This window comes from Microcebus murinus, chromosome 8 (genome assembly GCF_040939455.1).
Source record: "Microcebus murinus isolate Inina chromosome 8, M.murinus_Inina_mat1.0, whole genome shotgun sequence".
In the NCBI taxonomy this organism is placed as follows: domain Eukaryota; kingdom Metazoa; phylum Chordata; class Mammalia; order Primates; family Cheirogaleidae; genus Microcebus; species Microcebus murinus.
The window spans coordinates 39332580-39360023 of NC_134111.1; the positions used below are offsets into that span (position 1 = coordinate 39332580).

Below are 27444 nucleotides of genomic sequence, written 5' to 3' on the forward strand. Positions count from 1 at the left end.
GCTTATTACAAGGCCTAGTAGGGGAGGTGGCATCAGACATGAGGGTGGAAATACAGTGGAAGCCAGGAAGGGTTTTATTCTTTTGGCATTTTATTCTTTGACAATTTTAAGCAAAGGGATATAATAAATAGATTTGGGCTTTAGGTTGTTAACTGTGGCCTACAGGCCATCTTGGAGCTGAGAATGGTTGGGACTCTTGTCATGATTCAAATGAAGTATAGTGGCTTAAATCTCTGCTGTGGTAGAGGGGAGTGCAGTGAGGTATATGTGGGGTGATTTGAAAAAGTTTCCTGAAAAAGAATCTTTAGGTCGTAGTGACCTATTTGTACATAAGAATTAGGGAAGGAAGAAAAGTGCAGAATGGCTCAGAGCAAGGGCTTCCCAGCCCTTTTTATATTGTGGCACATACAGGAGATATTTGTATAGTAGTTGGGATGAATGACCTGTCCATGGGGACTGCTCTAGGCTCTGCCCAGCAGTCCAGAGAGCTGAGGGGACCTACATCTTGTCATACACATAACTCATTCTTGACCAGTTGGGAAGCTTGCTAAGCTCCCACTTGGTTTTCTAGATGGATCCAGATTCAAAAAATGTTGTGCCTAGTGGCTTCACATTTTTTCCCCAATTTAATTTTTATGGTATTTTCAAGGTGGGATTCATTCCTGTATTTTTGGCAAAGATTCTAAGGCTCCAAAAGATGGAATGTCAACCCTGGTTGGTCCCAGGATTCCAGGTAATGCTATTTCTGGCCTACCACAGGTGTAGGTGCTGGTGTAATTAGCTGCACTGTGGAATAGCTTGACTTTGCACATCTTGAACTTGGGATGTTCCACAGAACCTTGTTTGTGAAGAGCACCTAGGAGTTGGAGGTGCATAGCCTGAGCTCAGATTGCTGGCCTCAAAGGAGGAGGGAAGGGTTTGAAGATGTGACACCTGAGGCAGAAGCTGTCAGGGTCAAGTACGATAAGGACAAGTGTCTGTTAGCCTTGGAAATATGGTAACTGATGACCTTTGAGCAGAGTCAGCAAACTGTTTTGTCAAGGGCCAGATAGTAATATTTTAGGTTTTGAGGGCCATTCAGTCTCTGTTGGGACTGTTTGACTCACCGTTGCCGCACAGAGCAGCCATAGACAACACGTAGATGAATGGTCATAGGTGTGTTCCAGTAACACTGTATTTATAAAATCACTCAGTGGTGCTGTGTGACCCTTGGGCCGTACTCTATCCATGTGATTTTTGCCTCAGAAGAAATGAAAGGAACAGTGGAAACTTAGCACTTACTCAGTACTTACCATGTGCTAGACACATTACAAATATGTTAGCCCTGAAGTGTGAGTACCAGCCCCATTTACAGTGATGGAGAGCCCCAGGAGTTTAGGTAACTTTCCTGAAAGTGAGACAGCTGGTTGATGGCTGACTGGATTTGAACCTCCGTTTGATTCCAAAGCCTCAGTCATATTTTCACTTCACCGCCGCCCAGAATAGCAGCCTTAGATCAGATATTCTCAAAAGGTAGAAATGGCACAGAAGCCACAGCCTCTGTATTCCCGCCGCTGTCCTTCACATGACCTTCAGTGAAGCAGTATTTCTCTGCTTCCCCTTCCTCTATGGCAAGTGTCAAGGGACTGTCAGGAGCACAGTCTAAATACTTCAACATAGAAGGTAAAGGGATGGCACCTCTTATCAATTGTTACATTTGAGCCTTGGATGAACTTTTATTTTTAATACACTTTTTATTTTAAAATAGCTTTAGATTTATAGAGAAGTCACAAAGAATAATAGAGAGTTCCCATATACCCCATACTAAGTTTCCCCTATTACAAACATGCAACATTAGTAGGATACATTTTTCACAATTAATCAATATTCATACCTACTGATGTCTGTACTTTGTTCATATATTGGTTCACACCCAATGTCCTTTTTCTGTTCTAGAATCTCATGTTACATTTAGTTGTCATGTCTCTTTAAACTCTTCTTGGCTGTGACAGTTTATCAGACTTCCCTTATTCCGATGACCTTGACGGTTTTGAGGAGTACTGGTCTGGTATATTGTAGGATGCTCCTGTTTTGGAATTCGTGTGGTGTTTTTCTCACGTTCAGATGGAGTTACGGAATCCTGGACAGAAGCCACAGAGGGGAAGTGCCTTCTCACCACATGGTGTTGATGGTACAAGTAGCAACGTCACTTATCACTGTTCATGTTTATATTGATCACCTGGCCAAGGCAGTTGTTGCCTGGTTTCTCCATGGTAAGGTTACTCTTTTCCTTCCCTCCCCTTCCATGTATGAAAGTATATGTATCATATGCACACATGCTGTACATGCGGTCTGCTCTACTCTCCAGAAGGGGGTCAGTATGCACGGCACACACATAGGGGTGGGGAGTTAGGCTCCCCCTCCTTGACAGGGATTATCTATGTACATTGTTTGGAATTTTTCCTCATGAGAGATTTGTTTATTGTTTCCCATTTATTCATATCAGTATGGATTCAAGAGTAGATGAACTTCCAGTATTGCACTTTGATATAATTCAGGAGTACTCAGGCCATTCTGTCCCACTTTGTTGCCTCGATGGCTCTAACTGGAGCTGAGATAGTCTTTGCAGCGACTTTAGGTCGGGCCTAAAATGGGGGCAGGGAATCGCTGCCACAGTGGTTTAATTCCTCAATATAGACAGTTAAGCATATGTATGTTACCTGAAACCTTAAAGAAAAAGTATTTCTGGACTTCACGCTCCTAACAGATGCAAGCATTGTTACCATGATGGTGAAGAAACTGCTCTAGCAGGGCTGTGGGTCTGGAATTAGCATTGAAGTAGCTCCACCTTGCGGTTAATGCTGGATGAGCAGCGTATTCTAGGAACAGTTTCTGCTGAGTCCTGTGACTCTTACTTCAGTTGTCCCCAACTTTTTTGGGCACCAAGGGCAGGTTTCATGGAAGGCAATTTTCCCACAGACTGGGGTGGGGGAAGGGATGGTTTCGGGATGATTCAAGTGCATTACATCTATTGTGCAGTCAAACCCCTTTGCTAATGACCATCTGCATTTGCAGCCACTCCCCAGGGCTAGCATCACCGCCTCAGCTCCACCTCAGATCATCAGGCTTTAGATTCGCATAAGGAGTACGCAACCTAGATCCATCGCATGCGCAGTTTACATAGGGTCTGCACTCCCATAAGAATCTAATGTTGCCGCTGATCTGACGGGACGTGGCGCTCAGGCGGTGTTGCAAGGGATGAGGAGCTGCTGTAAAAAATACAGATGAAGCTTTGCTCACTCACCCACCGCTCACCTCCTGCTGTGCAGCCCAGTTCCTACAGGCCACAGACTGGGGGTTGGGGACCACAGTCTTACTTGATCCACTTGCCATTCTAGTAGCTAAAGTACTTTTATTTATTTATTTATTTATTTTGAGACAGAGTCTCACTTTGTTGCCCAGGCTAGAGTGAGTGCTGTGGCGTCAGCCTAGCTCACAGCAACCTCAAACTCCTGGGCTCAAGCAATCCTCCTGCCTCAGCCTCCCGAGTAGCTGGGACTACAGGCATGTGCCAGCATGCCTGGCTAATTTTTTCTATGTATATTAGTGAGCCAATTAATTTCTTTCTATTTATAGTAGAGCCGGGTCTTGCTCAGGCTGGTTTCGAGCTCCTGACCTTGAGCAATCCACTCGCCTCGGCCTCCCAGAGTACTAGGATTACAGGCGTGAGCCACCGCGCCCGGCCGCTAAAGTACTTTTAAAAGGAATAAAATATTTTAAGTTTTTCGAAAGAGGCTACCTTTTGACTTTGCCTTTATACATGACCAGGCTTACATAAAAAGTAAACACATTTAAAAAAATCTCTGTAGTTACTTCTTTTGGCATATTCACTATTACTGTATATCTTGAAGTAAGCTTTTTTCCGCTTTGATTATTCAAAATTGTCCAAAAGCTGAGATATATAAGTAGAACAGTTTGGAACCCTGAACTTCTGGAGCTATTTTTCTTTGGTATGGGCAGATTGGGGCATTATTTTAATAGTCTCATTCCATTCTTCTTAGCCCCCAGGTATTTTCAGACGTTTCTTCACTCATGGCTGAGATGTTTACAGCTATGTGGGGAAATGGTCAGGGAATATGCTAAGGCCCACTGTGATATGTGGGAACCTGGGACAGGCTGGGTTTAGCCGCTGTCTTCACCCTGGAATGTTCACACCCATTGGAGGCCTCTTGAGAACCAGGGGAGGCGGGGGAGTTGGGAGGATGATTTAATACGGCCTTGTGGCTGACCTGGTTGACAATTAGCAGGTGCTAAGCTGGAGATCAATTAGTGTTTGCTTTTTCTTAAAAAAAAAACAAAAAGTCAAGAAGGAGCCTCTCTTTCTGTTGTGGTGAATCAGTGTATATTCAGGAAATCATGTTCATCTTGATCAGCTATTTTAGAGTGAGGCCAGGTAAAATTGTGGTGGTTTTGACCAAGAGGAAAACCTGTACAAGAACCTGAACTGCAGCACGTTGAAGGGGGAAACCCTTCCCTCTGTTGTGTCCTGACCCCCCAGCACACGGATAGCTGCTGAGTGGTCCCGATGGCCTGCGTCCTGCAGGGGATGGGAGGTAGGCACAGTGTGAGGAGAGCTCTGGCTGTGACTCTTCATCGGCCTCCTGTCAGTGATGTCAGGGGTCACCTATGGCATCTGCGAGTGCAATTTGTCCTCTTCAGACTCTGCAGAGATAACAGCTAAGCCCCAAAATACCGCTTTGCCACTGCTCTTGAAGTTTGCAAGAGGAATTTCAGATAATGGAAAGCACATGCTTGCAAATGTGAGCTCATCACCAAGGAGGTCAGAAAAGGACTTTGCCTTGAGCTCACAAACCCAACCTTTGTGCTGCCCTTGCTTTCAGCCTCAGGTGAGGCCTGCTGTCGGGCTCTGTGGGGTGTTAGAGGCCGCTTGTATGTGGCCTGACACCAGCCCCCTCTCTGTTGTTGTGGACTGCTCCTGACTTCAGAGGTAGGGTCTCTGTACAAATGCCAGGGACACGCAGGAGTGAGTCCACTGGGGGTGCTGGCAAGTACACAGGTGATGACAGTGTACATGCTGTGGGGACAGAAGGACTGTGGTGTAGCACATGGAAGGTTCTAGAATTCAGCTGAGGGAACAGAAATGGATGATGGCTAGCCTTGCCAGCTGGGTAGGAGCTATGGGGATAAGAAGTAGACAGTGGTGGACTTGCAGTTAAGGGAATGTTTTTTTCTTGTTCTTTTTCTTTCTTTGAGAGAATCTTGAGCTCCTTGCATTGAGTAATTTGGAAGGGAGAGACTGACTTTACACAGGGGAGAGACTGTTTTCAGATGAGCCTTTTGATGTTTGAGAGCATCATTTTGTGTACACATGATGATAAGAGGTTCAAATTATTGTCCAGTGTATTATAGTTAAAATTTTAAAACATGGTTTTTCATAAGCCTTTAAAATTAATTCACAAATCTTGTGTTTATAAATTAATTAAAAAGGAATTTCACTTAAAGCTAAAAATTGCATATTTCAAATAGGAAGCACAAGGCTAATCTGTCAGATACTCCAAAATATACCCCTTTTTTAAAAATAAAAACAATAAAAATTCTGAGACCAGGCGTGGTGGCCTACGCCTGTAGCCACAGCTACCCAGGAGGCTGAGGCAGGAGAATCGCCTGAGTACAGAGTTCAAGGCTGCAGTGAGCTATGATCATGCCACTGTGCTCCAGCTTGGGCAACAGAGTGAGACCCTGTCTTAAAAAAAAATTATTTCTAGATATGCTCTATAGTTATGCCAGTGATGGCAAATTTATTACCAAAGTCAATAAAGAATGTACACACCTACCTATAGTAAGATAATCCTGTGGAATCTGCTTTATGTAAACAACACCCAGCTCCACTAAAGGGATACCCTAAGTATCTCTCTTTTGTCTCTTTCCCTGGTATTAGATACTTTTAAAAGTAGTGAAAAATTAGGGCTGTCTTGCCAAGGTGGACGGAGATGATAGGTGCTGGGGCTGGCCTCTACCTGTCTCTGCCTCTGAGTGGGTCAGAGATCTTGCCCAGGACCTGAGACTTGGGAGCTTCCTGCTACTGGGTATCACTAGTATCATATGAGTGGTGCTTCTCTGCACAGTTGGACACCACAAGCCAAGCCCCCTTTTTTAATTGAAAAAATGTTAAATGTGTTTTTAATTAACATAGAGTAAAATGTACCTTTCTGTCATTGTACAGATCTGTGAGCTTTGACCAATGCACAGAGTTGTGTACCTCTGCAATCAAGATAAAGACCAATTCTTTCACCCCCAAATATTCTCTTATGCTGCTCCTTTGTAGTCAGCCCCTCAGCCCTGGCAACCCCTGATCTGTTCTCTAAACCTCTAGTTTTGCCTTTTCAGAATGTCATGTATGGAATCATGCAGTATATAACCTTTGGAGTCTGGCGTCTTTCAGATAGCTTAATACATTTGAGATTTATCCATGTTGTAGTGGGTATCAATAACCCTTTTTATTGCAGAGTAGTATTCCATTGCATGGATATACTGCAGTTTATCCATTGACCAGTTGAAAGACATTTGGGTAGTTTCCAGTTTTTGGTTACTGTGAGTAAAGTTGCTGTAAATATGTACATAAAAGTTTTTGTATAAACATAAGTTTTAATTTCTCCTGAGTCAGTACCTAGGAGTATAATTGACTGAGTCATACAGTATGTTTAATCTGATGTGAAAATGCCAACTGTTTTCCAAAATGATTATACCATTTTGCGTTCCCAGCAGCAGTATGAGAGTTCCAGTTGCCCTAAAAATTCACCAGCAGTTTTGTGACATTTTGTATTTAAATTTTTGCCATTCTAAAGGGGGTGCAGTGGTAGCTCGTTGTCTGAGCTGGGCCCTTTTAATGGTCTCAGTGCATCCCTAGTAAGGTGGTAGCTCCCATCCATGGCTAATCTTTTGACCCAATCAGATTAAACCCATAAATCCTTTCCAGAGCAATAATTCTTATAGATATTTTTCTATAGGAACAGTTGGATTGTGCATCTCTCTTGCCCTTTCTTGCCTATGATCTCGGCACTCTGAGCACAGGTGGAGGGATGGCTTTATTATGGCTGTGACCGGAGGAGTAGCAGTGCGGGTGACTGTGAGGACAGGGTTGAAGAAAGTTTCAGGTATTTCCTCCCGATGGCCACTTTCTCCGTGAGGGTTCCTGCATAGGGCGAGGGGTGGAGCGTGCACGTGTGTGCATCATATTTGTTCAAGGAGGCTGGGAGGGTCTTGGCCTGGCTGCTGTGGAGAGAGGAGAGGGAGAGCTGATGGGTGAGACACAGGATTGCTCTGCTCTTGCCCTCTCCTGGGTGGTCGGGAGGTGTCACAGAGTCCCTCCCGGCTGGTGGGAGCCTCTCTGTAGACTAGGCCCCATGTCCTCTCTCCCACCTCTTCCTTTACTTCCAAATCTCCTGCCCTGACAAGGAATAAATGAGATTACAGCAGAATTCCCTACTAGCCACTGTGCCGAATAAATATGAGAAAATATTCCCAAATTAGAAAATGTCTTAGAAATTATTAGTTTATAGAAAATAAGTATAACTTATTTAAAAAGTAGAAAGAAACCTTTTCTTGTTGGAGTAAATATTTGTGCCCTGACTGAATACATAGCACTGTGCTAAGCTCTGTAAGGAACCCGAAAAGAGCTAAGTTCTCTTTCTCGGGCTGCTTTTCTTCCATCTACCGTGTTTCCCCGAAAATAAGACCTACCCATAAAATAAGCCCTAGCAGGATTTCTAAGCATTTGCGCAATATAAGCCCTACCCTGAAAATAAGACCTAGTGATGGGCGTGGCTATGCAGCATATCTGCACAACCCATGCATTTTGTCGTGGGAGCAGTAAAGAAGACGAGCAGCCCTTCTCATCTGCCCCATGAGAGCTCTATTGCTCAACATGAGAGAGTGGGGCCAATGGTTCTAAAGGAAATAAATTCGTAAGAAATTCAGGATGGAATTCGGGGTTTGGAGAGTTACGATGATGTTCCAGAAGAAGACACGACTTAACTATATTTGAATAAATGTAGATTGTTGTACCGTACTTAAAAAAAATAGCACATTCCCTGAAAATAAGCCCTAGGGTGTCTTCTTGAGGAAAAATAAATATAAGACCCTGTCTTATTTTCAGGGAAACATGGTAATTAACAAAGTCAGTAATTTAACCAGTACAATGCTAATTTCTAACCTATGCTAATTAGCATAACCCTGCTGTTGGTTGGTGGTAAGGGTGGCTAGCTGACTGGTTTGCAGCAGCATCTCTTGAGTGTGGCCTTTTGATTAAAGCTAGTTAACGACTTCTGGAGTCTGTATTCCAGATTAAAACAACTAATTGCCTTTAGGTGGTAGATTATACCCACCAGACATAACATTCATACCACACTGTTTATGTTGATGTGTTTTGAAATAAATTTCAGATGATGTAATAGACTCTTGTTCTCTTAGCTGAGAGCTTTAAGAGAGCTCATTCAGATCCGTGGTTCTCACCCTTGTGCCTGACAGGCAGAGGATGTGCCACTGATAATTTGTTGAGTAAATAAACAAAGTGAATTAATGCATTTCCATGTTCTAATATATAGTAACAATTTCGGCACAGTACAGGAACAGCATGACAGATCAAATGGCATTGGAAGAAAGTAGAAATATTACTTAGGTTATTTTGTTGTACTTGGAGTTTATTGTCCCTGTGGTACTATAAACATGCAGACTACAAACTTGAAAGTCTTTGTCAACATTTGTTTTAACAATGCCTTATTGCAGGGAGCATGGCTCCATTTTGATATGGTGTTTCCCGGCTAGCTCAGAGCACCTTACAGTAGTGAAGGTTTACAGCCTCACAGTGCTTGAGTGAATAAAGGCTGTTCACCCTTTCCCAGCAGACCCTTAAAATTAAGGTATTGGAAATGAATAAAAGGAGGCTTATTAAGAATGGTGTCAAGTAATTTTTAAAATTTCGTTCATCATTAGCAGGTGACCTGAGTTTCCCTAGACCTCACCTGTATTTGGGTGTGGATGAGGTCACAGAAGTAGTAAGAACTCAAATTGGGCTGACTTGATGTCCTCCTCTATTTACACAAGGCCCCAGGCTCTTGTAAAGTGTTTGTTAAAGTTCCTGAAAGCCCCCAGAGGGTATGTCTGCTGGGGCAGCCTGTGTGCTTCTCTCTCCTGATGCCTTGCCCAGCGTTGGTCCCCAGTATCCCTGGCAGTGTCATTCGCTGGAGTAGAGAGCCATGTCAAGCAGCATTTTAGGATTTTATTTACAGCCCCTGCCCTGCCTCTCACAGGGGAAATCCAAGTGATGGATGCCACGCTGTGCTTGAAATCACCCTTCTCTTTGGTCAAGGCTTTCTGCCTGGGTCAGTTCATTGTCTGACTCTTTCTTCCCCTCAAAAGGAATCCTCCCAAGAGGCTCTCACCCCTTATGATGGAGTCTGTGGACAGTGCCATCAGTCCACCAGCCCTGCTGCAAGTCCTGCAAGGAACAGAATAGCAGGGAGCCAGGCCCAGGGTCCTGGTACAGAGGACTGCCTTATGCCGCAGGCCTGGTTGGTCTGTCTTCCCCTTTCTTCAGTCTGAAATTGGATGTCTTCTCATTTTCCTCCCCCACCAAGCATTCCTTTTGGGGGTACAGGAGGAAGAAACTTTAGAAGGTCTGTCTGGATATCTTGCCCTTTCAAAATTTAAGACTCTGATCTGGTTCTTCACCACAATTAACCATTTGGAATTGGCTATTTAATGACATTTGTTTTAGGGATAACTGCCCCCCCCCAACAAACACACACACAAACAAAACCTTCTTACTCATCTCTATTTTTCTCATCTTGTTGTGAACACTTCCCAGTGTGAAATGAAAACTTATACTGGATAAAATTGACAGGAACCTTTACTGTGAAAGTTCAAGATGCTAAGAAAATTCCCTGAAATGATTGATAACACAAAGTATCACTTTTCATGGTCTCCAGATATCATGAAAAATGTAAGATCTACTTTAAATGCAATAAGTAGCCTCAGGTGTTCTGCATCCCAAAAATTGCTTTCATATATATAATTATTTTTAACTGAAAGGCTCGAATGAAAAGTAACCCCTGCCCTTCTCTCTTTCACTGCCTGGAGATAAAGCCCAGTTTGGTTTATTTCTACCATCCCTTTTTAGAAAATATTCCTTATATGGCAGTTTCTAAGCAGCAAAATAGTCAGCTGTGTGATTAAAATGTCAGAAACAGTAGGAAAACTGGCCTCTGGGAAAGTATATTTAGAGATTTATGTAAAGGCAGAATACTGAATGGGGAGATTGCTGTGCCTTGAGCTTGCAGAATGGAGTGATTAAGCGGAGGTGCTGGCCCCGGCAACTCCTTCCAGACTAACACAAGGCCCTTCTACAGTTAGAGAGGCTGGCAGGGGCTGTTCTTTTGCAAGCTGCATACTTGGTGCCTGCAAGTTTATGGCTATTTAACCTCTTTTGGGCTCATTTAAAAAATTTTTTTAAGTATCTTTTATAACTTTGAAAGCCCTCTCCCCTTGCGGCACTTAGTGGGGGAGGGGAGGTTGGAATGAAGAAAGGGATCTTGAGTTCAGATGAAGCAGGCTTAATTTATGACTGAGAAGAACCTCATTTATCTCTTAAATCTCGTAAACTGGGCAAGCTGATGCTCAAACCCCTGCCTCTGGGACCCCATTTCCACCTGACAGGAGGGGGTAGTTAAGTACTGGTTTTCCCTAGAGGCCCACCCTTGTTATGAAAGTATGGTCTGGGGTCCCAGCCCACACCTGAATATCAGAATCAGAATTTGAGCATGTCACAGTCGGAAAAGCTGCTCGGTGCCAATGCTGGGGGTCAGCTGCCTGGGAGCTGTGCCAAGGAAGCACATTGGCCTCTAGATCTGCAGTCCCCAACTCCCAGCTCGCAGACTAGTACAGGTCCATGGCCTGTTAGGAACTGGGCCCCACACCAGGAGGTGAGCGGCAGGCAAGCAAGGGGAAGCTTCATCTGTATTTACAGCCACTCCCCATCACTCGCATCACGGCCTGAGCTCCACCTCCTGTCAGATCAGTGGCAACATTAGATTCTGCATTATATGGTGAGTTGTATAATTGTTTCATTATATATTACAATGTAATAATAATACAAATAAAGTGCACAATAAATGTAATGCATTTGAATCATCCCAAATCCTCTACCCCTTGAGTCCATGGAAAAATCATCTTCTATGAAACCAGTCCCTGGTGCCAACAAGGTTGGGGACCACTACTCCAGATAAGCCAATTCTCAGCTAAGACCTGACAGTCTTGCTTTTAGGAGCCTGTTGCCTTAAAACATAGCTCGTAGCCAGAACACCATGTTTTGTGGGTAGCTGTTATGTAGAATTACATTCTGGTTAATTTGGGGCGGGGGGATCAACCTTTTAACACTTGGTTTATGAAAAGGGGGGAATTACTTTAAAGTACCTTATGCTTGAGTATTTTGTCTTAAACACAAAGCTCTGTGTAGGAAGGTGCTAAGCAGTAGTTCAGGGAATGTGGCCACTTGATTTGGGGAAGTTTTTCCATATTGATGGCCCAGAGTTAGTGTTACTGGTTTCATAGATGGTGAAAGACTTGGGTGATTGTGCTGGCTCCAGTTGTCCTCATTCTGTAGCCACAGCCTGCTCAGCCGACCACGTCGCAGGCCCTGAATGCCCTTGTCACAGTATCCCCTGTGCAGCAGATGCGATGTTGATTTTCTTTCTTCCTTCTATTAGTTCCTCAGAGTTCCTTCTTTAACCTGTTGCAATTGCTGTCTTTCTGGATAGGGTCCTTCTTTAACTGACTGTTGGGTGCTCCCTGGCACCTTATTATTTGTGCGTGGGTGTAAGGTGCTAGCAAGCTTATGGAAAGGTGTGTGTTGAGGGGAGGCTGTGTTGCAGCACGATTGGTCAAGGAGCTGCCGTTTTTCGGTGGCAGAGTCCCCAACTGCAATTATTTATAGGTCTCCTCTCTTGATGAGTTTCCCCAGAAAGGAATCCTCCAGTCTCTTCCTGCCGTCACATATAAGCTTGCCCGTCAGTTCTCACAGCTGAGAAGGGGGGCATACGTCTGAGGCCCATCAGTCTGTGTGTAGCATTTTTCTTAATCCTAGTTTTTTTTTTTTTAATTTAGAATTTAGGAGTTTTGAAAAAACCCAAAACACAAAAGAAAACAGAAAAAGGCCCTCACACAGTTTAGCTTTTGAATCTCCATTCTCTTGGAATTCAGGCTTAATAGAAAATAAACTCAGCCTCCAGAAAGAGAGAGGTAATGTTCAAGACTTAAGAAATACTGAGGTCTATTCCTTAAATAGATTATCAGTCAATCATGAGGTGCTGGGTATCCCCGTGCCCCTGCCTTCCCAGCAGCCTGGTGTCCCCGAGGCTCTTTGGCCTGGACTGAGCCCTCACCACCCCCACTCCTAGCACCAGCCTCTGCTCAGCCCATTGCTCCTTGGCAATCTGTTTCCCGCTTTTAGAAGCTCGGTTTCTTGCCTATGTCCTTTCCCTATTGGGCTCTCTTTAATCCTTTTATTGCAACTTTAATGGTATTTTGAGAGGGAGTGGAGGCAAAGTATCATCTGCTCTGTTTAATGCAAAGTTTGCACAAATTCTCTAGTGAGTGATTGAGGAGGAAAAGAATAAAACCTCTATGGCTATAAATTTATCTTGTTTTACAGTATTTGAAGTTCAGCTGTTTGTGAAAAGCAATTTAAATAAAAGGATCATGTTAGAGAGCAGTTGTTTATATTCACTTCATAATATTTCAGCTCCTAGTAAAAGTTAGGGGAGACCAGAGACAAGTAGGATGAGTGAAAGACTTGCAGGATGACTAGGTGGTGGAAAGTCACAGTGCCTTGGCTTTTTCTAGAATTGCATGTTTAATCTAGATTTCACAGCGCTTTGTAAGTGCTGAATGGTGATTCAGTGCATGGGCTTCAAAACTGCATAAGACCAGGCTTTGAATTCCTTCCTGCTTTGCCATGAGCAAATTGTTTCGTTTATTTGAACCTCAGTTTCCTGACCCCAAAATAGGGGAAATTGTGCTTTTTTTCCGCAAAGTTATTAGGAATGAAGTGATTAATATGTATACGTGCCTAGCCTTGTGTGACCACTGAATATGTGTATAATTTACTTTGGTATATTGTAGGTCTCCTTTCATATCTGACATTCCTGTGATTTACTGTGCTTGGGAGCCACGTTGGCCGGCTCTGCTCTCAGAGATGTTCCCCTTGTAGCAGGAGGCTCCCTTGCTCATCTTTCAGTTCTGGGACTTACCGAGGCCTGAGCTAGGGGGAGATGAAGAAGGAGAGGTATGGTATTTGTACCTAGGTCTGCCCAACTCACAAGTTTCTGCTCTTAACATCCTGACTCCTCAGTGCCATGTTATTTTTTATAGTTAAGGGATGCCTCGGAAGAAAACAGTCAGGGGCAAGTAGGATGCTTTCTGAAGGCCCTGAGTGACATTGGGTTCCATGGTCCAGTTATTATGAATAACCATCATACATTCATCTGAAATAGCCCATATTCTAAGAAAGTACTTACTATCAAAGATTATTTTTGAAGGACTTTGTTGGGTAGATAGATTGGAGCCTAGAAGTGATCTTTTTAGATTTCCCTGAAGAGTTAAGGTGAGTAGAAATACGGGCATCTCTTGAGCAGTGGGTATGGCTGCTGGTTGGGCAGCTGCGTGTCGTCAGACAATAACAATAAAAAAGGGCTTTGGGGTCCATTTTACCTTAGAGAGTGGGTAGGGAACCAAAAGTGTAGATTGGTTCCTGTCTTTGTCCCAGTTCCATTTCTGTCTATCCTGTTCAGGTCCTTCTTTCTAGTTTCTGTCTCTTCCACAGCAAATATTTTAGCCCTACTCCCCAGTGCTTCCCCCATGTATGTTTATATTTGGATGTGTGTATGTTTTAGATAAAATCTGAATACTGTTGCTCAGCCTGCATCCCCCACTTAGATTGAAAATATGTTTTCCCCTTCCCTCTGTAACCATTCTGTTTTAACCTTTTAAAAAAAATTCCCTTTCTGGCAGGGTTAAATAAATTATGAAGACAGCCATGTGATTAAATACTACATTAGTCATTTAAAAATCATGGTTTCTAAAGTTTGAAATAACATCCTTATTTGTAAAGTATATAAGCTTTGCTGATAACAGTCTATTTTTAAGATGTAGTACATTCATTATAGCTGGCTGGGAATTAGGTTATTTTTACAGTAGTGTAGATACTTTCGCAGCGAACCTTTAGGTGGCAGCATCTCTCCCCACAAACCATATTTTGCACAGGATTTCTCAGATGCTTGAGGTGTTTGAGTGGGAAGGGTGCCCCGCCTGCATCACCTCTGGCTGGTGGCATGACAGTGAGGGCCCCGGGACTGTCAGGGCTTGGGGCTGAGCAGAGGGGAGAGTCGTAGACCCCTGCCTGACACTCTTTCCCCCACCCCTTCTCTTACTCATGTAAAGTGTTTCCTGTCTTTGTGGCCTTATTAAAAGCCACTTTGAGTATAAGGCAGCCAAGGAAAACAGGAGTCAGGTGGGTGATTCTGGATCAGAATGTAATGTGATGCTTGAAAGGAGCAGACAGAACAGGCACTTTTTAAAAAGTGGCTTTATGTAGGTATAATTCAGTACCACCCAATTCACCCATTTAAAGCACACAGCAGAGTGCTTTTTAATATATTCACAGTTATACAAGCATCACTACAATTTAATTTTAGAATATTTTATCACCCCCAAAAGAAGTCTTGTGTCTCTCACCTGTCACCCCACAAGCCTGCACAGTGCCCGGCCCCTGGCAACCATTCATACTTTCTGTTGCTATAGATTTGCCTATTCTGGACATTACATACAAATGGAGTCATATAGTTGTGGTCTCTTGTGACTGGCTTCTTTCACTTAGCATAGTATTGTTACATTTCATCCATGCTGTAGCATGAATTGGTGTATCATCCTTTTTATTGCCCAGTAATATTCCATTGTGTGGACAAACCACATTTTGTTGCCATCACTTGATGGACCTTTGTCTATTACAGATGATGCTACTATGTACATTGGTGTACAAGTTTAGTTATTGTGTGAACATACAATCACATAGAAAAGTAGAATCGCTGGGCCGTATGGTAATTTCTGTGTTTAACCTGTTGAGCAATGGCTAAAATATTTTTTCCAGAGAGGCTGTACCATTGTACATTTCCTGTAGCAATGTGTGAGGGTTCTACTCAGTCTTACTAAGAATTCTGGTATTTTCTGATATGTTGGGGTTGCAGGGGGGACTTGAAGAGGAAGTAGGAGATAAGATGCTGAGTCTCTCTTGCATGTTTGAATTGCGTGCTGGACAGCTGTGTCAGCTGCCAAGAAAGCAGTCTTCTTTGCCCCGCACAATTACCGTGCGTCACCAGCCAGATAAGATGCCTGCCTTCCATAGCTGCTCAGACCATGTTGATATTATAGGCTCGCTGTTTGTAGTCCGTGCCTCCTGACTTGGAAGAATACCAAGCAACCAAATCGTCTTTGTCCCAGTTAGAGGAAAATTATATAAAAAACCCTGCACCCCAAGCCACCCAGGTTTGAACATGTCAGAATCACCTACTTGACATACAGCAAAGACAGCTGTAGAGACTTCACAGCAAAAAAGCAGCTTTTGTTTTTGTCAGAGTTTACATTCTCCAATCTGAGCTTTGGCAGCCCAGACTGGACATTCCCGTGTCTGAACTGAAATGACTCTGTGTGTGTGTGTGTGTGTGTGTGTGTGTGTGTGTGTGTTCAAGGGAGGGAAAGGGGCTGGCTCTTCCTTTAGGCATATTTGTGTCCTGCTAAGGACACACACTGTACATTCTGAAGCTTTGTTTGCATCTGGAAAAAATTAGCCACACTCAGATCTTTCCCACTGCAGGTCCTGTCAGGAAGCCCAAGTATGTGGAAAGCCCCAGAGTGCCTGGAGATGCAGTTATAATTCCGTTCAGAGACGTGTCCAAGCCAACAGAGCCCAGTGAGAATGGTAAGAATATGTTTTCAGTGATTACCCTCCCCCCGCAATTTTGTATTTAATATAGTGACACTCTCCATTTCTGAATGAAACTGGAGTGCCCCTTGCAGTAATACTTTGCTGAACTGATTGTATTTGGATTTTTCCCCCTAGGGCAGTTAGAGATCTGTTTAGCCAATGTAATTCTTGGAATTATGTACACAAGGTAGGAATATTTGAGTGGCTGCATATGCATTGTTTAAGGGTTGAATCTTATTTCCTCTGAATTTTGACCTAGTGGGGATTGAGGGGATATGAAAAGTCAGCCAGTGAACTGCTTCCAAGATTTCATTTTGTTTTTAATACTCTACCGCTTTAGAATACTCAACAACAGGCTTTGGGTGAAAAGCTGAAACTTTAACTGGACAAAGCTTGTAATAACTAGCTTTCTTAAAAGCATTTGGTAACTTGAAAGTTTCCTTTTTTTTTATTTTTTAACATCTAAAGTGTTTTAGAGGATGTCAAAGTAGGACAAAAAAAATCCAAATTGAAACCTTTTTATGAAGACATTTTTATATATTTTATGTCTGGAAATGTATAACAGACATTATGTAGCATTTAATAGATTGTATTAATAGTTATTTTTAAAAAATCAATTCAAGCATTTACTTGTTTGTTCCTCTCTGAGGTGTCCCCAGCTCTCAACTCTGTGGCCTTTAATTTGAGTGTTTTGAATTTGCATCCTATTTTCCTATAGAAACGGGATTAGGAATCTTGTCCTTTGTAAAGAAGCTTATTTTACCACAGTGTAGAGACAAGTTTAGAAATGTTCAAAGAGAACTTAGGGGAAAAAAAAACTCATCCATATTACTACTTTGGAATACCTGGCACCCACCTCTGCCTAATTGTTGTTGGTGGGGGCTACAGCCCGTATGCTCTAACCACTGCGTGTGTATGTTTGTGTTTCTGGTGGTGCATGGCAGGGAGTGGGTAATAAGTTGGACATGGGAAGAAAATGGAATGGGGTGGTGGTAAAAATATAGCTAAAAATGAGCTGAGTGGAGGAATTGGCAGAAGCTGAAAATCAGGAAGAGAAGGGGAGTTGCTCTGTCCAGGGCCCCAGTTGTGTGGTTTAGATAAGAGGCGCACACCGAGGACATGCGCTGAGGTGGGGCACCAGGTGTGTGTGGTGAAGGCAGAGACTCCACGGTGGTGTCTGGTGGGGGCAGCCGTCTGCTGGGGTATGAGTCCTCTCTCAGTTGTAAATGAATGTGTGCAGGAGGTCTGTTTGCTCTCATTTCTCCTCTGTGTGTTAAAAAGAAAATAAAAATCTATTTCTCTATAGTCCGATATCAGTCATCAGACTTACCGAGCTGTCTGCCCATTTCCGATTAAGCCTCCCTTTACCCTCATCTTCACCCTCCAACATCTTTGTAGTCCTGGTCAATTATGCCCCTGGCATTTTGGCTGGCCTAGACTCCATTATGCAACCTCTTCCTTCCTGGCTGGGAGCATTGTGGAGGTTCTGTGTAGGGTCTAGGACTCCTGGTATGGCAATGGAGGAGAAATTTAGGAGTTTCACTGGGCAAAGAAAGGAAGTTAAAAATAGTTCTCGTTGTCAACTTTTCCCCTCTTGCCCAAGGCAGAATTGGCCACCTTTCTTGGCAAAAGGAAGTGCTCTTATGTGAGCCAAGATAAAGTCAAGTGCAGCGATTGGTGGTATTGCGGGAGCAGCCTGACGTTTGTGTGTGCTCACTCCTGAGACCTGAGCTCTCTGATTCAGCATCCTCATTCTCCACGGGGACCAAACATGTGACATCTGTGGGCTGCAGACACAGAACCAGAGCCATTTCACCTAAAATTGAGGAACAGGGTAAACTTTTACTTTTCTAGGTGTCTGGGAAAGGGGTGTAGTTCCTGTTTGTGGGCACGTGGTCATGCTTGAAGGTAGCCATGATGCTGGTGGAAGCCCCAGCAGAGTTACCTTTCTCTTGGTTGGTGAGGAGGTGGTTGCCTAACAGAGTTGAACTTGGCAATTAGTAAGGAGTGTTTTGTCATCCCCATGGAATCCTTTAAATTTCAGTGGGAATAATGAAGTCTGCTGTATATTACAGTTTTTATGTCCAGGTCATTGAACCTAAAGGAAAGGATAGAGCTAACTAAAATTAATTGAGTTTGAGTATTAACGCAGGCATGTACAGATGCAAGATGGGCATACCCTCATTGTAAGCTTCAAAATCGGCATCATCACTTCTGTTTTACTTTAAAATTTGATCTTCTGCTTTCCATATTTCCTTTGGGCATTCTTATTTGTCTCTAAGACACTTTTCTGGGTGCTGTCAATAATATCATGGCAATGTTCTCCAGACTAACAGAGTCTATTGAGAAGAGCTCTTTGTGAAATGCTTTTGAAATTTCATGTAGACTCGTGAAATACTAAGTTATTCCGAAATATTCGAAATATTCTTCCTAGACTGTGCTGCCTCACTTTTGCTTTAGTGGTCATGCAGCTCCATCAGTTTAGTTTTGCTTTTTGTTTTTGAGACAGGGTCTTGCTCTGTCACCCTGGCTACAGTGCAGTGACATCATCATAGCTCACCACAGCCTCAAACTTCCAGCCACAAGTGATCCTCCTGCCTTAGGCTCCTGAGTAGCTGGAGACTATGGGCGTGCCACCAGGACTGGCTAATTTTTTTTTTTTTTTAATGGGTCTCACTATGCTGCTGAGGCTAGTCTACAACTCCTGGCCTCAAGCAGTCCTCCCTCCTCAGCCTTCCAAAGTGTTAGAATTACAGGTGTGAGCTACTATGCCTGGCTGCTTTGTCAATTCTTGATTCTTAACTCTCTGTTTGAAATTTAAATCAAAGTAAAACAAAGAGCATTTTGAATTTTTATATTAATTTATAGGTAATTGTATTTATGTGTATTTTGCATATTTTAGCCATCTGGGAAGCGGGGTAGATGATATAGACAGATGAACATTTTTTATAAGCAAAGAACCTGTTAAAGTTTGCATTCACCTGGAAACATCTTTAGGAAAAGACATTCTATCTTCTTCAGTATTTTAAAATATTTTTGAAACATAGCATTTTCTACTCTGGCAAAAAAAGAATGACTTGATGAAGTCCTCAAACAAAATACAGTCCCCTTTTTCCTGTCAGATGGTCTTAATAAGCTGTGTATCATATAGAATAGCTCATTCTAAATAAGCTGCTGCCTCTCTCTTTCCTATTCTTTCCTCTTCTTTCTCTGTGCAAATAAATAAATAAAAATAAGCGTCCTGTTGCTAAATCAACATATTGTTTAGGGGGAAATGTCATTTACCCACAAAAATAATATCTCTGCCTTAAGGAGGAAAATATTCCAGATAAGCTTGAGAGGATTATTATAATAGAATTCACAACTTTATTTCTTTGAATTAGAGACAACCATAATCCACTCAGGTTTGCTTTAATATATCATTAGCTACTTGAGCAAGCTTTGGGGAGGGGTGAGAAAGTTTTTAGTTTCATGAGTCATTGCTTGGTGAAGATCAGTCTCAAAATATGATGACACTATTTTTCTGGCAGTCTAGTTAGCCAGGAAAACTAACACACATGAAACAACAGAATAATTAAATGCAAACTATCTTATTGGGAGGAGGGGCTCTTTATCAGATATGTTTAAGGACTTTGACACCTTATGTTTTTGATTACTATTTCAGTCATTCAAACAGATGTAGAAGAGTAAAGAAGTATACATAATAATAGCACCTGTCTACCATTACCCAGGTTAAGGAATAAAACATAAGTGTGCATTTCCTCCAGTCACTGACATTCCCCTTTTTTTCCTAAGAGGTAACCTGGATCTTGCTTTATCTTTAATTTTCAGCTTCTGAGAATGGTGACGCACCATTCAGCCTATAGGTGAATGCGGTCAGATGGAAGTACAGAGGGTGCATGTGTGGTATGTGTGCATAGAAGACAGACACTTAGAGGTAGAGTATCCATTCATTCTGCATTTCCTTGAATAAGTATGAGTTAAATCCCTAACTGTGAAAAGCACTATCATGGGTGTTATTTGAGATAGGCTATCTTCATGGAGTCTTAAGAGTCTGACGGGATTAAAGACCTGTATACAAAGCGACTGTAATTTAAGGGAGGAAGTAATGTTGGCTCATCCAAGTTGTATAATGAATTGAAAATTCAGGATATGGAGATTCTGAGCATAGGAAAGGCTTAACTGGAGCTATGCCTTAAGATTTACCGGGTGTCTTAATTGGTTCAGGCTGCAATAATAAAAATACCATAAACTAGATGGCTTATAAACAACAGAAATTTATTTCTTACAGTTCTGGAGGCTGGGAAATCCAAGACCAAGGCACCCAAAGATTTGGGGTTTGGTGAGGGCCTGTTTTCCTGGTTCACACACAGCTGTCTTTTCACTGTAGCCTCACATGGTAGACAGACAGACAAGCTCCTTCTTTTATCGTGTCTTTTTTTCTTTTTTTTGAGACAAACTCTCACTCTTCCCCGGGCTAGAGTGCTGTGGTGTTAGCCTAGCTCACAACAACCTCAAATTCCTAGACTCAAGTGATCCTACTGCCTCAGCCTCCCGAGTAGCTGGGACTACAAGCATGTGCCACCATGCCTGGATAATTTTTTCTATATATATTAGTTGGCCAATTAATTTATTTCTATTTTTTAGTAGAGATGGGGTCTCACTCTTGCTCAGGCTGGTTTCGAACTCCTGACCTTGAGCGACCCGCCCGCCTCGGCCTCCGAGAGTGCTAGGATTCCAGGCATGAACCACCATGCCCGGCCAAGTTCCTTCTTTTATAAGAGCACTAATCCCATTCATGAAGGTTGCATCCTCATGACCTAATCATTCCAAGGGCCCCGCCTCCTAATACCGTCACCTTGGGGTGAGGGTAAGATTTCAACAGAAATTTGGGGCCAGGGGGACCCAAACATTCAGACCACAGCACCTGACTACATACAGAGTAGGATGGAATGGGGCAGGAAAGAGAATAGGATCAGGGAAAATGATTTAAGCAATTAAGTGAGAGAATAAAGTCTCAAATGCGATCAGGGTCAGGAAAGAAGAGGTGATGAATGGAAAGATTCTTGGAGGAATTGCAAGGACTTGGGAGCCAAAAGAGACAATGATGACAACCTCAGGTCTTTGAGACTACATCAGGAGGCCACTGGAGGAGAGGGAACTGTCTGCTTTGGTTTCAGTTTCAGGCACGATGACTTTGAAGTGCTGGTGGAACATATAGGCAGAAGTATCCAGGCACCAGTTGGAAAATGAAACTGGGTCTCAGGAAAGAGCTCAGGACATAAACTGGGCAGCTGTTTGTTTGGAGGTGATATCATCAGACTAGGCGAGTTAGATCAGGTTAAAGGTCCCTGAGAAGGTTGACTTTTTCACTTATGAGCTGTTACTAAGGTGGAAGGAGCACTAGCAAGAGGGCAGGAGAAGACACAAGACCACAGCATACTGGTAAGCATGACTGTTCCCTGGGAGTGTCTCTCAGGACGGTTGCCACTTTCTCCTTGGAGGACAGAGTGTTTGCAAGGTCACAAATCTACAGGAAGGTCAAAAGTAGAGGTGTGCTGTAAAGAAAGAAAAGGGAAAAAAAAATCAGCCTGCTTAAGAAGGCTGTTGCAGGAGAGCTGTGAAGGTGCATGAGTTGGAGTTACAGGTGTGTGATATGGAAATGGAATTAGTGAGGACCCTTTAACCCCAAGAAATTGAGCAGATAATAAGGGAAGATGAGAGATCAGTTATTAGGGTGAGGGGGGTGTGTAGCCAGGATTTTAATCTATTTGTAAGAAAAGCGAAAATTTAATACAATTGTAGGCTTAATGCAGAGGTACTCAAAGCAGGGGCTGTGGACTTCTAGGTGTCCCTAAGATCCTCTCACGGGTTTGTGAGGTCAAACTCTTTTTATAATAATAGTAAGAAGGTGTTTCCATTGCCATGGTTGTTGACATTTGCACTGATGGTACAATAGCAATTAGTGAAATTCTGGTACCTTAAGTTAATATGCATCAAGGCAAGGGCCTTGGGTACACTAGTTGCTGTAGTCTTCTTCACTGCCACGTGCTTGCATCAAAAATAATTCACTGAAGAATGTCCTTGACGAAGCACTAAAAATAATGTTATTAAATCATGACCCTTTTTTAACTCATCTTTTTAATACTCTGTGTGATGAAATGGAAATTTTCATGAAACAATTCTGAATGCTCTGAAGTATGGTTGTCTCGAGGCAAAGCACTTGTATGATTGTTTGAATTGCAGGCTGAACCAGCCACTTTTTAAACGGAACATCATTTTTATTTGAAAGAACAACTGACAAACCATGGTTATTCACAATTGAGCATTTGGCACACATTTTCTTGAAAAGGAATGAAATTAGCATGTCACTTCAATTAAAAAACAAAACAAAACACTGACAGAATTAGTTGCCAATAATAAAACTTGACCTTTCAAATGAAAATTAGGTTTTTGGGAAATTTGCATCTGTCACATTGATCTTGATGTCCTCGCAAGACTTTTCAATTGAGATCTTTGGTGAGTGATGTTTTGATATTGTGTAATAAAATGTGTCAACATTTGTAAGATCTGCAAAACCGGTATTTTCCAAATGACCCACTATGTAATGTTTCAAAATCCTGCATGGGTAAAAGATCCATTTGAAGTGAAAGAAATAGACCATTGGGTCTTACTATACCAGTACAAAAAATTCATTGACACACATTGAATCAACATTGGAACTTACCTTTAAGAAATTGTTGTTTGTCACATTTTGGTTAGGTATCAAAGAAGAATACGTATAGTTAACTGAAAAGACTCCTTCCTTTTTACCGGTTGCTTATCTGTCTGCGGCTGCCATTCTTCATATGCTTCAACCAAAGAACCTGTCCTAGCAGATTGAATGCAGTAGCAGATATGGAAATCCAACTGTCCTCTATTAAATTGAATGTTAAAGATTTGTAAAGATGAAACAATGCCTTTCTTCTTAACTAATTTTTTTAAATTGAAAGTATAGTTTTTAAATTAAAATATGAATTATTAACATGTAACAAGTCTTATTACTTTAAAATTAATCATAACCAGACGTGGTGGTGAGTACCTATACACCCAGCTACTTGGGAGTCCAAAGCTAGAAGATTCCTTGAGCCCAGGAGTTTGAGACCAGCCTGGACAATAGAGTGAGACCCTGTCTCAGAAAAAATTGAAATGACAATTAATATGCATTTAAAATTTTTAGTTTTAATTTCTTATATGAAAAATATCAACAGCTGTAACCCTCATAAACCAAAGCTCTTTGGAGTCCTCAATAATTTAGGAGTGAATCCTGAGACCTAAAAGTTTGAGAACCCACTGGCTTTAGAGTAAGGAAAAGAAGAGAGGGACAAAATGAAAACAGAAATGAGAAGAACTGATCTAAAATCTGAGAGCCTTCTAGAACTGAGGGAATGAAGACTGAACAGAGTGGCAGAATGACTAAAGAGAAAAAGGCTAATTCAGGTGGCATTCAGAAAGAAGAAATGGTTAAGTTTGGTGGCAGTTTCAGTGTGGAGTGAAAGATGAAGAGTTTACAGATAACATGTATGATAACTGTTTTAGTATCGCAGGCAAGAAACATTATTGATGGAAGCAGAGCAGGTTCATGGATAGACGCTCCTTTTTAAATACCGTTTTTGGAAATCTGAGGAGGGAGGGAATGGTGATGACTGAGGCGAAGGAGCAGCCAGAAAGAAACAAAGACATTACTTGTAAATAGAAGCCAGGGAAGGCAAGAGGCTGAGCACGAAGCGGGTCCTGGATAAACAGAGGCAGTGGAGGGGGATTAGCCCCAAACCAGGGACCTGTCTCATTTAACAAACTTGCTTCATAATTTCTGTCTTGGAAATTTGGTGTTAGGTCAGTTGTTCACATACTAGTGAATTGCTGGACCTTGTCAACTAAGCGCAGCATGCTCTAGCTTCTGGGGAGGGCCCGGGTGGAGAAAAGGTGCTTCTTGGTGGTGATCTCCAGGGATCTTCAGGGTTCTAATAGAGTCTGGCTTTAAGAAGAGGGAGTGATTCGATGGAAAATGAAAGCAGGCCAAATTGGGACAGTTTGAGAATCAGGAAAAAAAAAGGGAATTTGTTGTCTTGGAATAGGGTGTTGAGAGAAAGCTATTTGAGGCAGAAAAAATATATAAATAGAAAGCTCTATTTTTAGGTCAAGAGAAACATAAGCACATTTGAAACCAGATACTAACTTGTAAAACCAGAAAATAATAGCGAGGAAGTGTGGGCTCTCGGTGTGAAAATCGGTAGAGATATAACGGCCAACTTTCAAGCATCTTGTGGTTTTTATAAGTTGTTTGTCCCACATTATTGGTTTTGAGCCTTGAAACCTATAGGAAGTGGGTATGGCCGCTTCACTCATGAGGAAGGTGTGGTTCAGAGAGTTCAACACCCCTGTGAGGGGGCCAGAACTGGTGTAGCGTGGAGCACATGTTGTCTTCCCAGACGGTAGGGAAGGATTGATTATGAAGGGCATCGATGGTTTGAAGTTATGATGGCAGTGATTGGGAAGCTGGCCAGTTTATGGGCTACTCCTCAGTGTGTGCCCCTAAGCATAGTCAGATAGTGTGAATAGCTGAAAAGAGGCAGGCAGGACATGATGTTAGAACTTCCTTTTGCTTTTCTCCATGTGGTTAACTTTGGACAATGGTGTGTGATATAAACGGTTCCATGAAAATGTTACTGGGAGGAATATCACTCTCCACTTAATGATTTCCACAGAGGATGAGGCCAGTTAGTCTCTCAACTCCAAATATAACCATCATAAATTCTTTGGATATTTTAATCTGTGAAATGTAAAGTGTTGTTAAGAAATGAAGTTTTGTTTTCTCTCCAGCCCTTATCCTACTGGTATTGGATAAGATATGCCCATTATCAATATGTGATTTCATATTAATTATCTGAATGAAAATCGACTATAGTAGCCCATGAGAATTTGATTTGGAGGTCATTCTGGAGTAATAGCTTAAAGAAAATCATCTGGCTGTGCAAATCTCAGTGACTGGTGGAAATAGACATGCATTTCCAGTTCACAGTGTATGAGTGTGAGTTCCCGAGCAACTCTTCTCTCCTGGGATGGCCCTGTCACGCTTCACCTAGGGGTTCTTCTGCCAGAATGAGAAGTTCAGTGTGAGAAGGCTCTGTGCATTAGGGAAGGAGAGATTCAGACAGCTTGATGTGGATTAAGGAATTCAGACTGAAGGGGACCTTTTAAGGCGAAGGTCACCAGGATGACATCTTAGACGAGAGAATAATATGACAGACAGTTGGGGAAGCCTTTGGAAGAAATAAAATGGCAGTGGCTTCAGGGATGCAAAAACTGAAGTACAGAACTTCTGTCATTCATCCCGAACCCTGGTAGGGGCTTAGAACTTTGGTCACAGCAAAGTTCAGGTTGGACAGTTGATGATGAATTTAGGTGTCTCTTTTCAACTCAGCTATTAAACCTGGAATCGATACTGCTCCCCAGCTTAAGTGGGAGAGGTTTGGACTGGTAAGTTGTCTTAGGATTTTTTAAATAATGAAAACCTTGAGAACCGGGGTATCTGTCTGCAGACACAGTGCAGAGGTGGTAGTGGCTACTGGGGTGTTGTCATCCCCCTGCTGCAGGGAGGACCTACACAGGATGCTGGGTCTTGCAGCGAGTCCCGAGTGAGCTGCGGGCTGTGGCCTTGTTTGTTGTCAGGCGAATGTTGTGAGGCCCGTGCAGCTGAGCTCTTGGCCTCCACAGCAGCTGCCAACTGGGAGTAGTTTCTGGCCCTTTCCCCAGAGTGTTTCAGGTTGAACCAGAAGTGGAGCGTTCTGGGGCATAGTCACAATTGGGTAGCAGTATGGGGATTGTTTCGAAAGGAAAGGGGCCTGTGGCGTAGGGAAACTGCTGAGATCCACCCCTCACCCACTTCTTCCCTTTCCTACGTCTGTGTCCTGTCCCCTCCCTCCAGTCCTGCTGCCACCTCAGATAAAGTTGCTGCCCAGCCTGCACCTGGGGCTGAGCAAGGGGGCAGGGCAGGCGGGAGGACTCTGAGTGGTTCAGCCCTGGGCGTGCCTGGGTTGTGCCGATTTGGTTTGCTTCCCACCCTCCTTTCCCAAATGCCTATCTACCTTGAGAATCAAAATGTGGTTGGAGGTGGGAAGGGACCTTCTGTAGAGCAGCCTTGGTGTGTGGTCGACCCACCCTGGGGTGGCTCCCTTCTCTTGAGTTGGCTTGGGACCATTGCCACTTTGTATTGTGAGTTTAACTCACATGATCCAGAGACATCCAGGCTCTTTTAACCCAGAACAGTGGAGCCTTGGTTACCTTGCCCCTGCAGTTTTCTAGAGCAAACTAAAAAACATCCAAGCTGGATCCAAAGTGGTCTTCCCACCCCAAACATTGGGAGCTTTTGAGAGCAAGCAAGGGTGGGGTGCTTTTCCTTTCTTGAAGATGAGGGCAGCCTAGTTCCCTCCGTTGTAGCTGCCATCCTGGGCCCTGACTTACCTAGCAAAACGGATAGTAAGTAGGGATGATACAGGCGGTCTTCTCGAAAACTCTGCTTATTTTGCCTTTTGTAGTTCCTTACAAAAGGCAAAGTTAGCATTGAAATTTGTTAGTGATACTGTAGCTCAAAGGTAACATCACTGTATGCTTCTTTCCTCGTTTTATTTTTCTAAAACCCTTACCCATTATTTGCATATTTCTACATCTAGGCAAAATAGGTTCATGTATGTATGAGTCTAGGTACCTAGACAATTAAAGCAAGAGCCAAATGTTGAGTAACTATATTACCAGTTGCATATTGTTCTTTGCTTTGTACATTTTTTTCACCTCCTGATGGATACTGATTTTAAAATGTGAGAGAAGTGTTAGAATGATGTGGATATCACTTTATTTGTCAACCATAATTAAGTGCCCTTAGGCTTTTATATACAAGGTTAACCTCCAACTCTACATTTAATTCAAAGACAACAAGAAAATTCTCTTACATGCAAAAAGTCAGATGACCAGCCTCAGGAAGAACCTGAGAAAGGCCGGGCTTCTCGGCATTGCTTTGGAGCTTTCTGAGACTACAGCCTGGTTTTCCTCCACGTCTGTGTGGACAACAGTATGTTACTGGGTCCTGTCTCTTGGGTACGTTTAGCCGATATTTTAAATCTTTGTTTCAACATGGATTCTCAATGATTGACCCTTGTTGAAATCCCACTTTTGACTTTCACTGATGTGGGATGTGAACAGCAAGTTTTCCACTGATGTCATGCCCCCATCTTGCTTAACGAGAGCTCAGATTTCAGTTTGATCCCAACATCTATAACCTGGGTCTCTGCCAGCATGCCCCTTGGGGCTCCTGTGGGCATTGGCCACACCATGCTTTTTGAGGGTAAGAAGAAGGATAGATGGGCCTTTTCTTA

The 27444-nt window shown here is 42.8% G+C and overlaps 1 protein-coding gene across 7 annotated transcripts in view; it reads left to right on the forward strand.

Annotated features, from left to right (window-relative positions):
• TANC1 (tetratricopeptide repeat, ankyrin repeat and coiled-coil containing 1) overlaps window positions 1-27444 on the forward strand; it is a 225168-nt gene that overhangs the window by 121480 nt on the left and 76244 nt on the right. For 4 of the 7 annotated variants that reach the window (XM_012745247.3, XM_012745253.3, XM_012745252.3 and 1 more), the window contains one exon: window positions 15923-16027. In XM_012745247.3, coding sequence (XP_012600701.2) covers window positions 15923-16027 — 105 coding nt within the window. Of the gene's footprint in view, window positions 1-15922; window positions 16028-17765; window positions 17868-19864; window positions 19971-27444 lie in introns of those variants that run through there. The other 3 variants (XM_076005563.1, XM_012745254.3, XM_012745256.3) reach the window with 3 other exon arrangements.